Source organism: Micromesistius poutassou (genome assembly GCF_964030765.1).
Source record: "Micromesistius poutassou genome assembly, chromosome: 2".
NCBI lineage: Eukaryota > Metazoa > Chordata > Actinopteri > Gadiformes > Gadidae > Micromesistius > Micromesistius poutassou.
The window spans coordinates 17,431,464-17,443,465 of NC_140272.1; the positions used below are offsets into that span (position 1 = coordinate 17,431,464).

The window sequence follows — 12,002 nt, forward strand, 5'->3', positions numbered from 1 at the left end:
ATGATTCAAGAGATTCTATTTGTCACATATACATACGTATATATGTATATATATACATAAGAATGTATTGTGTTGAGTGTTGCTGCGTCAAACTCGCATACCAAAATAGCTAAATATACAAACGATGCAGTTCAGTCACATGCTGTAAAGCAGAACAGCTTTGTGGAGACAGAAAAGTAAAATCTTAAATCAGTGAATAAATGGTTTGATTTTTTTTTTTACTTTGTCCTAGTCTTTCTTTGTGGATGATGTTGTTGATCATTCTGCATAATATGTCTCAGGAAGGGCACTTCTGACTGTTGCAGCGATGATCGAATGAAAATCCAATAAATGTGGAAGGACATCCAATCCATGCCAGCCTTCAAATCATGTTTATACTTTTATTGGCACAGTGTTTTCTGTTTGCGGTTTGCATCTTTCCTGCACTTACCCAATAAAATGTGTCCGTGGGCTACTACCATTTGCAAATGTCTGTCTACTAAAACTAAATAAATAAATAAAACACACTTTCTATCACATGCTTGTATTTATACATAAATATATCTTCACATGTCAGACCTATTCGCCCTGCATGGGCCCCCATGGAGCCCAGACTCCGCTGGGAGGGGCCTTTTGGCGGTTAGAGAGCCCAGGCTCGGGGCCAATGCAGACGGGGCTTCTGCGATCAAGGCCCTGGTTCTCTTCAACAACCTCCCGGAGGAAATCAGGCTGGCCAACTCCATACCATCTTGTGAATCTCCTCTAAGACATATTTTTATCCAACAGCCCTCCATTATTTTTGTGTAGCAGACCGCCGCTATGTATAACAGGCCGTTGCTATGGAGAGGAGTTCTTACCATGTCAAACACTATTTGACTTCGCGGAAGCAATTTATAAATCAATTAAATCCTTTTTTTTGTTGTTTTTGTTATTGATTATATAGTAAGTAGCCATGTAATAAGCTGGCTTATGTTCAGGGTGATTCAAGACCTGCGTCACCCTGTCAGAGTTGATTTCAAGATAATGACCCGCTCGCTGTACATTATCCCTTTACTTATTATATCTCTTAGTAATGTAACAATCAGTGGCTAGACAAGAGGAAGCAAGCAAGTCACATTCAAGCCACAAAGCTTGTGCCAAAACCTACTCTGTTGAACATAATTTGCCCTAAGGCCACTTGTTAACAGCTGGGCGCGGCTGATGTAACCCAAGGAAAATGGCGGCGGCCCGTACCAGAGAGCAGCATGGGGTCGTGCTCCGTGTCTTTCTTCACATGGTCCGACTCTCCAGTCAGGGATGACTCGTCGATTTTCAAATCGTTACCCTGAATCAATATTCCATCAGCAGGCAGCAGGTCACCTGGATAGAGAGATAGATAGATAGATAGATAGATAGAGAGATAGAGAGATAGATAGATAGATAGATAGATAGATAGATAGATAGATAGATAGATAGAGAGAGAGAGAGAGAGATAGATAGAGATAGATAGATAGATAGATAGATAGATAGATAGATAGATAGATAGATAGATAGATAGATAGATAGATAGATAGAGAGATAGATAGAGAGATAGATAGAGAGATAGATATAGATAGATAGATAGATATAGATAGATAGATAGATAGATAGAGAGATAGAGAGAGAGATAGATAGAGAGAGAGATAGATAGATAGATAGATAGATAGATAGATAGATAGAGAGATAGAGAGAGAGATAGATAGATAGATAGATAGATAGATAGATAGATAGATAGATAGATAGATAGATAGATTAATCCCCCGTTGGAGACATTTGTTTGTTGCAAACAGCCCAGCAGCAGTGGAAAAACACAGGATAAAAATACAATACAATAAAAATACAAAGTACTAATGCAAACAAAAATAGACGCTAAGGTAAATGCTAAACTAAATGCTAAAGTAAGGACGAGACAAGAAAAACAGAACAAACACCAACAAACAGGGCAAACAAAACAGACGGTACAAACTATTTCAATTATAAATCATAAAGTGTAAATTGTAAATTGTGAATTATAAAGTGGCTAAGTACCAGAAATGCGATGGAGCGACCGGGATCACACAAAGTCAAGTTTCAAACACAAACACACACACACACACACACACACACACACACACACACACACACACACACACACACACACAGCCCCACCCCCCACCCCCCCATCCTCCTCACCGTATTTGATCTGGGCGATGTCGCCCACCACCAGGTCAGCCACGGGCAGCTGGACCACCTGACCGTCGCGGACCACCTGGAACTTCTGCTCCTGCTGGATGCGGCTCTGGAGCCCGCGGAACTGCTTCTCCTTGGACCAGTCGTTGAACGCCGTCACCAGCACCACGCACACCACCGACAACAAGATGGCCGCGCCCTCGATCCAGCCCGCCTCCCCCTCGCCTTCTTCCCCGCCGGCCGCTGCCCCGCACGCTGCAAAAAACAACAAACAACAACAACAAAAAACAACCTCAGAAAAGATTTTTACAGGATTTTTTTCTAAATAACTCTCTCAACCCAGAAAACCAAAATGAGCAAATAAAATAACTGGTGGACAGGGGGGGGAGGGTGAAGGACATGAGGTCCGCTGGCACAGAGGAACAAACAGCGTGCAGCTCCTGGTAGACCTGGTTTAATCCTTTGTCACTTCATACCGCTGGTTTCTGGTGTCAGGACCTGTTTTTTTGTATTTTTTTTGTTTGACGTGTGTCAAATCGTCATGTTTTGGACAAATTAATATTTGTCTTTTTTTATGCGCTTGTATTTTCAATATACAGACACTTCCATTCGGTGATGGTTACCAGAATCGCAATCGATTTACGAGGCGAATAACTAAACACGCAAGGAATTTGTCTTGGTGCCAAGAAACACATAAGCAATAAGATCCATTTGTTGTGTTTGATAGTGAAGTTATGTTTGTACAGTATACAGCATTTGGTGGGATTATTTTCGGCCACAAATGTCTGGCATTTTTCACATTTTCTCTTTTTTTACATTTCAGCCCCCTAAATCATGCCACATAGGAGATGGAGGCCTTTCACAATGCAGTGACCTTCTCAAAATGTCCTCCAAGGCACCCCCCCCCCCAACCGCCCTGCACTTCCCCATCCCTGTACATTTATTTCCTTTTTTTAGCAAATTAATGGCCAGGGGTCTACCGGCCTGGCAGTGACAAATTGCAGGATAATTGGAAACACATCAAGTGTCATTCCCGCTCCCCTTAACCCTGATACATGTGTTATTCAGGAAGCTACGGTGCTCCAGTCCTCCACGCCTGACCGTCTGGCTGACGGTTAGGCAGGGGACTAGAGAACCCCTGGACCGCCTAACAATGGCTGGCCATACTGGGAGACCGTATATATATACATGTGTATTATCCTGGCCAATGGGGCCAGCTTTAGCAGCATTGTGGTGTTAAGCTCTTTGGTTCTGCTGAGGCTGTATGGCGGGGAACAGCAGGGCTGCATGAGGCTGGCTTCTGCTAACCAAATGCATACTAAGAAACAGGCTTCATTGGAAAGAATGCGCAACTAGTAAAGCTGATGGTGATGCTCGCAGGGATTAAAGCAGTGAATGTGTCTATTTAGAGAGCTATTAAGGTTTCATCATTAGAGGAAAAACACTAGTTCCTTAATTGTGATCCGACTTAATGTTTGGATTTGGAGTTCCAGCATCGAACGGTTTAGAGATGAGGATCGCACTCTCTCTCTCAAACACACACAAATACCCTACAAATGATAAAAACATGCACAAATAAACACACACACACACACACTGACGTAAGTAAACACAAATAAGCACACACTGACACAAACACTCACAAATATGTATGCGCTGAGGATTATCGTAGCTGTCCTTGGTGCTGAACCTCTGAATACAAATTCAGAGGTCATTCATCAGTACCATATGTCCACACACCACCGTCTATTGGATTCACTTTCGCTAACTTTGTGTCTACAGTGGCAGCCCAAACCAGCTTGATTTAAACATCCGATATTGGAGAAGTTATGTACCCAATACCAGTGCCTCTATTTATCAACAGCTATCACAATGAAAACCCTTGCCTAGTGTTATACAATGGAGGGTTTTTTAAGCAGGGCTTTAAAACAATTTTTTTTTGTTTTTTCTGACAATCAAACACAAATAAGCATCGACAATCCCATTCAACGCAACATAGCCGGTCACACTGCGTAAATAAAATATAATGCCTGCAAACCGTTGTTCAGCATGATTAATATTTCGCTGCTGTTTTTTTGGCACGCATTGAAGTACAAACTACTAACAACTTTTGGTAGACAGCAAGATGTCCCATCTGTTGTACGCAGGTTGCTTCAACATGTATTTTAAACTCATGTTCATATCCCCCGTGATAGCGTTTGATTGTGAAACCAAAGTGCTGGAACTGCAGGGCACCGGCAGAATGGCAGAATGGTGTTGAAGGCCCTGGGGTGCACGTTTTTGCACATCCTTTGTTTGATATCCAAGCAATTAAGGGATTTAATATTTGAATACATGTAAATGAGCCGAGATAACACCCTGCCCACACGCTTTTCACCCGTCACTGTTACCCACAGATCCACTCGAGTGAATTTGCAGATTATCATAATTCACATGTATTCTGTGTGAGCAGAAACTGGCATACAGAGAAATCTTCAAGGCAGACTTTTCATCAAATGATTCTTTTGGCATTAATTCCCACTTCATGTTGGCTTTGCTGAGCAAATGATCACATTAAAAACACCTACGAGCCTCTTGAGTGACTGCTTCATAATAAGGGAGCGTTGAGTGACAATGCATGTGGTTAAATAGCACTTGATCGTGGATCCAAAGCGTATAGTGATTTATCAAGCATAAGAATCAGACAGAGCATATATAGACCGCTCCTCCAATGCTTAATGGCTGACACCTCAACATTGACCATCCATTGACTGACCAGCGTTAGAAACGTGGCCATCCGTATAGCGGATGAACTATTGATAAACTATGATCATTCACAAACACACGTAAACCTTGTTGACTCTTTAAAGGTCTGAACTGGGCTGAAGCAGGGCACAGGCGCTCCTGTTCTGTGTGAGGTGTGCAGCTCTACAGATTATATCTCATGAAGATGATTGGTCCCCTTGGCAGAGTAATTGAAATCCATTTTTGTGATAGTGCCGCGAGTCCTGATTGATCTGGCTGACTCAGCAGCTCATTATGGCCACTGTCCTCATTTCCTGTTTCACACCTCGCGGGGCTGATGTATGGTAGCTCAAGGTTATTTCTTTAGTCAACCCTTCATTAACCTCCGCAGTGCCCAGCGCCGCGCCATCCTGCACACGCATTACATTTTACACACACACACACACACACACACACACACACACACACTCATGCACAAATACACACATAGACTTGCACCAATGTTACTTCCCTGCAAAAGTAACCGTAATTGCGTTAATGTGGCAACCTCGAACATCTCCAAAGACTTCCATGTAAATATCTGTCTGTTCAGTCACTACGTATCGCTGAATGAGGTTATTCCAAACGAGAGTTTAGCAGCTCCCATAAATGTATCTTTGTTTGTTTGTGCACATACAAACTACCCTGGCTATTTATTCTCCAATAGTACCAACAGATGAACAGATCCAGTTTTGATTCTGTGTTTACAGGCCACTGCTCATGCTCACAGACTTAGAGATTGATGTGTGCAGTTAGAATTCTGAGCAAAGACGGTGGCTGCCATTTAGGCAGTGTAATGATTATGAATTCTGAGTGCATCGCAGCATCATTTGCAAGGGTAAGTGTAGGTGGGTGTGTTTTTAAACTGATTGGAATACAGCCTAAGCATTCCCTACTGAATCAAAATGAAGTGCTCAGCTCCCGGTTGTATGAATGTATCGACTTTTTCCGCACCCATCCAGTCCATCGCGACCGGTGAGTCGAAGCCGCAAAAATTTGATCCGAAATTCACTGCGGTGCTAATTCTTTGAGTCTTTACATCCGTGAGAATGCACAGTGGCAGCGGTGACAAAGATACAGCTTTTGGAGCTGCTAAACACACATTTCGGAATAGAAAGGATGTCATTAATTGCCCAATTACCCAATTACCCAAAGCCCCTACACCAGTGGCGATTTCTCTAAGACAAGAGCAAGGGAAGCTCGGCTTCCCCTAAAATTAAAAAAATTTAATGGTCAAATATATACAGATGTGTTAACATTTCATTGACAAAAAATGCGTTAGAACACGACCATCTTGAAGACGAGTTTGTTCAGAATCAGCCGCTTATCGCAGGTCGACTGACGAGAAGTTGAAGTTGATTGAGAAGTTGATTTCCTTCTCATACATTCCCGTAGCGTCACAGTGCATTTGCCTGTTGAAGCTCAGTGTCCATCGACTTCAATGGGGCTGCATAGAACAGCTTTTTTTTAGTGCGTTGAAAGTCGACGGTCATTGGTTAATGCTGCAATTATGTCCCTCCCACGGACGCTCAGCATCTCTGGGGGTGAATGGAGGAGTGGGCTGGCCTGGACACTGGGCTTCTGCGTGATGATTTGAGGGTCTGCGAAAGACTGAGTTGCAGTTTGATTGACAGCGATTTTGAACTATAAAACGTCGCCAGAGCTCTCTTTAGTCCTCAGTCCCATCCCGGATTTTGCAAGCGAATCGAAAGATAAACCAACCTATTTCTTGATATTTGCTGGCAAAATTGCTAGACAATTTTCCTCTTACAGTTCATACAGTTATACACACAATTCCTTCTTTCAGGTTAACAGAATTCCCACATTTCCTTGTTTGAGTTTAATATTGTTTTGGTAGTTGGCCATCACTTTGATTCAGGGAGCCTGAGGTTTGAACTTCAAGTCCTGTATTCAGATCAGGACTTGCAGGGTGACAAGGAGCTTCTCCTGTTTAAAGCGGCTCAAGTCCTACACCTGTAACACAATGGGCCAAGGCCGTTTAAGCAGCCTAGCTCTGCTGGCCATTAAGAGGACACTGGTCAAGTCACTGGAAAAGACAGCTAGTTGGTATGACAGGGTCACAGAGCATTTCCTTGAAAAGGAACAGAGAGCAGAATTTAAATAGAAATAAATTGGCAATTTATATGATGTAGGCCGAAAATGAGCTCCCCCTCTTTGAAAGACCAGCTGCCGCAACTGCCCTACACCACGACACGGGGTGAGCTGGAACAAAAATCACGGCTGAATCACGCCTCGACATAGACCAGGTCAACCACTAATCCGGGGTCTTAGAGAAAAACCTGGCCAAACCCTTTGAGCCGCGCAGCATGCATTTCGGGTTGACCGGTCACCGGAAGGTTGCTAGTTAGATCCCCGGCTCCTCCTAGCTAGAGTGTCGAGGTGTCCCTGAGCAATCACCACGCCTCACCATGACTGCTCTTGACGAAGCCGGCTGTCGCCCTGCGTGGTTGACTCCACCGCCGCTGTGTGTGAATGTGTGAATGAATGTGTGTATGTCGCTTTGGGAAAAAAGCGTCAGCAAAATACCCTAAATGTCAATGTAAATGAACGTGCAGAAGCCGAAGGGTTAATCACGACTCACAGTCCACGGAGGTGTCCCCGGGCGGCCTGTAGAAGGACAGGCCCAGGGAGACGACGGCGGCCACCTCCAGGATGATGAGGGTGACGTCCTGCAGGGCCTCCCATACCAGCTCCAGGAAGGTCTTTGGCTTCTTCGGGGGTATCGTGTTCTCGCCGTACACTTCTCTCCTCTTGTCCAGGTCGGCCTGGGAGCTGGTCAGACCTGGGGCCCGAGACGGAGAGAGAGAGAGAGAGAGAGAGAGAGAGAGAGAGAGGGTTCGAGTAAGGTGTTGGTCAGGTCATCCGTTCGTCCATAGTCTCTCCGATAAACTAATGGGCGCTGTGCCACGTTACACTATTGAATAATACAAAAAAATGTTTTTTTTAATCAAATACATTTATTTACGAAATCCAGTTGAAAGAGCTGAAAACATTGATCCAGCCATTTGACCCTGTTACACCGTCTGGCTTTATGAGCCGTGGCGACGCCACAGGAACACAGACACAGTGAGCACTGCCATTGACTCCAACCTCACACCCCTGTGTTTTAGTGCAATTGAGTTCAAGTAAAGTAGCGTGGTTTAGGACACTTTTACAGCTTCGATTTATGGCCCCCTGTCAATGAGGTGGACATGAGTAGTCAATAAATGGATGGTTTCTGCAAATTGAGCTAGTGTTCACACATGCACATACTGTACATCACACACACACACACACACACACACACACACACACACACACACAGTAGCAGGGCACACTTAAGAAAGAGTCTCTGAGAGAGAGAGAGAGAGAGAGAGAGAGAGAGAGAGAGAGAGAGAGAGAGAGAGAGAGAGAGAGAGAGGGAGAGAGGGATAGAGTCACAAAACGAGGGAGATAATGACAGTGAGACTAAACCAGGGTGAGTATAAAAGGAGAACAGTTCCTGGCGTCCTACGTAGGAGAATGCCCTGGTTGCAAATAAATGGCACTATAAATAGGCTCATTAGCCATTCTCCTTAATTGTCTCCATGAGAGAATCTAGCACGCTATTCCATTGATCTTCCCGGGCCACTGCTTCGCACGCACACACACACACACACACACACACACACACACACACACACACACACACACACACACTGTGCATGTGATACCATGCCATTGTGTGTACAAAGGGTTGTGTAGAAAGGCATGTGGATAAACAAATGGGGAACCCCATACAGTGATGAGCAACACAGTACGCACACAAGCTACACATGCCCATGCTTGAGTCACCTATTGTGAAAGTGTGGTGCCAGGTACCAGAAAAGAGTCCACTACTTTTAGAAATATATGTTTCAATAAGTACATTTTAATTGTGTGCGTGTGTGTGTGTGTGTGTGTTTGTGTGGGTGTGTGTGGGCCATGTCTGTGAGTGTCTGACTGTGTGTGTGTGTGTGTGTGTGTGTGTGTGTGTGTGTGTGTGTGTGTGTGTGTGCGTGTGCGTGTGCGTGTGTGTGTTGCAGTATTCAAACTCAATAAGGTGAAATGCAGTTTCACCTCAGATGCAATCCATGCCTCAATGCTACCATGATGACACATGTCTGTCTGGATGGCTTCTCTCTCCATCTCTGTCCAGGACAGGAATATACAACTGCAGCAAGGCACCATAACTCTGGGCTGCGCCAGCACCCAGCACTGCCTGCATTCACGACAATTCATTGGATTCATGGATCATTAATCTGTGTGACATTCATAGAGGAGATAGGAGGAAGGGGGGGAATATAAATGAATTCATATACACTTATCCCTCCACTCTATTTCTATTTGCCCCTGTCTTGGGGCAAAGCCAGCTTGTAATAGGATGCAAATGTGTTCTCCTTGCACAGCGGCCCCAATGGAGAGACGTTAAAAGTTAAATATCCCAGTATTTTATTGCAGGCTAAACTTCAAGATGGCACTTTATTTTAACCTTGTTAAAAAGTCGTACAGCCAGTCCTCTCTAAATGGCGAGAATTTGTGGGAGCGTCCCTTCACGAGCGTCCCTAACGTCCCTTAAATGCGTACGTTTTACCCTGCTCCGGCAGGCGTATATATATCCATGCTTTGAGCATCGACGGCTGCTTGCCGGTGCCTAAAATATTGGGCTCCCTCCCCGACATACTGGTGCTCCTGGGGAGATCCCTGAGGAGACAGGGCAGAGCTCACTGGTCAGCTGAGTCCAGGGATGAGTCATGGCCACTTAGTATTCCATGCAGAAGGATTTTTCCGTGTTGGAGTTGGCTCCTATTTGGCTGTATTGCTCATGTTAGACCAATACAGGTCAACCAAAGGACTGATAAATGAATAAAGATCAGGAGAGAATATGTCATAGTCTGATGAATATTATATGCATATTGTATATGATGTCAGACTCTTAATACGATACCAATTTAGCTCAGCATTCTCTTGATCCATTTGAATTATTTATTTATTTTTCTTTATATTAATTGTATTGTTAAGCTCCTTGCAAAAAAGGCACTATATAAATAAAGTTGTATTGATTGATTTAATAGACAGAGTGCAGGGTTTACCATTTCAGATTAATTTCTCCCAAGAAGGGCTATTCGTTGCAGCTTACCCAGTCCATACACACAACATAAAAATACAGCGAGCATCAGTAAATCAAATAAGACCCCTGTTATGGTCCATATAAATAACCAAGTTTAAGGTTTCAAAATGACTACTGTCTGTGTTTAATAGCCTGATAGCAGCAGGAGTGAAGGACTTAGTGCAGCGGCTTAACAGTCAATTAGTGACAGTTAGTAATTAATACCGTAATTTAAGTTATTTTAAATACGTCTTCAAGGGTTCAGGAGATGAAATGTGTGGAAATCTGTTTGTTATTATCAGAAAAGAAGGTTGGCATGCAATGAAACGCTTTTGATTTGTGTGTTTGTGTGTGTGCGTGTGCGTGCGTGTGCGTGTATTTGTGTGTGTGTGTGTGTGTGTGTGTATACCAAACTGTAGCAACATAACAGGGGTTACATGTCTACCAAGCACTCTAACCTCCCTTAATGTTGTAGTGACTTCAGCCCAAATTTTCATATTCACAATTCAGAGTGGGGCATTAATTATAGGCTTGTTCTACTTGGTGTTGTCGGTAAGTCTACCAGTAAAGGTAGACTGACCAGTAAAGGTTTGTGTTGGTCGCTCTGGTGCTGGGGTAGAGGACATAAAGGAAACTGAGCCGGCAGTATTAACGTTTGTAGATAGCTGTGACGCCAACGTGTGGAGAGAAAAAAAAAGTCTCTTTGATGAGACTTCCGTCCTCTTCACTCCTCCATCTCGTCCCTCCTTACCCCTCCTCTCTTTTCCCATTTCTCCTTTATAATTACCCTATAAGCCTTGGCTAATATTCTCAGCTTATAATATGAGGAGGAATCAAAGTGGATGGTGACAGGTGGCAGAGAGACAGTTAATATGCAGAAGTGCAGTGGTGAAAGAGACAGGAGCGGGCATTTTAAAAGCATGTAGCATTCATCCTGCATGTAGGGACTAAGACTCTTCAGTCAGTCAGTGGAAACAGGATGGCTTACTCTAACAGTTGGCCTTTTTTCTTTTTTTTTTGCAACGTCGCTAAAAATAGATCACCATGGAAACGCTATGCATCCCACTCGTTGAGTGGAAAGACCCAAGACCCAAGACTTGAGGAATGTGTGTCCGTGCGTGTGTGTGTGTGTGTGTGTGTGTGTGTGTGTGTGTGTGTGTGCATGCATGCGTGTTTGCATGTGTGTCGTGCACTGAAGAGAAAATAGCAAATAAGCTAAATCCATAGTGGTGACCTTCAAATGTCCTTGGTAGAAAATGGACGATTAGCAGTAAAAAGTACCCACTCAAATCCAATCTGTTTATGGTATGTCACTCTGTAACAGTGTACAGTGTACACAAGTGTGCAACCAATTATATTGAACCATACATGGAACTACGTTATGTAAAGTCAACACGAGTCGTGAGCACATTATGACTTGATATCTTCATGCTTGTAGAGTAAGCATAGGTATCGGACAGTCAGCCAAGCCAGATGCCTCTCCACCTGTCACCAGATTTCCAATTCAACATCTTTCCTCCCACCTCCTCCTTCACAAAGCTGAGCAACACCACATCTTAAACAAGTCGCCATGGAAACTGTGGGCTACCGCGATGATGACAACAACAAAAAAGTATTGATGTGTGATTTTTCTGCTGAAAATCAATGTGGGGGACGTGCAGCCAGCCAGCCAGCCTCGTTTCCCAGCAGTACACACAGAGAGCAACAGAGACCGGGTCCGGGCTCGACTGAAGACAGAAAACAAAGACAGCGAACAATGCAAGAGAGGGAAAGAGGCTGGTTGTGTTTAGGGTAAAATTATGAATAATCAGCCGGCAGACAGCTAAAAAAGTGGATGATTGTGGTACTCTGATTGAAAAGATGGAGGGACTGTGAAATATGTCACGGTGCCCTTGGGATCGACCTTAACAATAATGACACCATTTTATGACACAAAGGGAAGGTT

The 12,002-nt window shown here is 43.9% G+C and overlaps 1 protein-coding gene across 1 annotated transcript in view; it reads right to left on the minus strand.

Annotated features, from left to right (window-relative positions):
- atp2b2 (ATPase plasma membrane Ca2+ transporting 2) overlaps positions 1-12,002 on the minus strand; it is a gene marked incomplete at both ends in the record, with an annotated part of 58,002 nt that overhangs the window by 30,955 nt on the left and 15,045 nt on the right. The window contains 3 exon segments of the mRNA XM_084463907.1: positions 1,213-1,338; positions 2,170-2,421; positions 7,532-7,732. Coding sequence (XP_084320033.1) covers positions 1,213-1,338; positions 2,170-2,421; positions 7,532-7,732 — 579 coding nt within the window.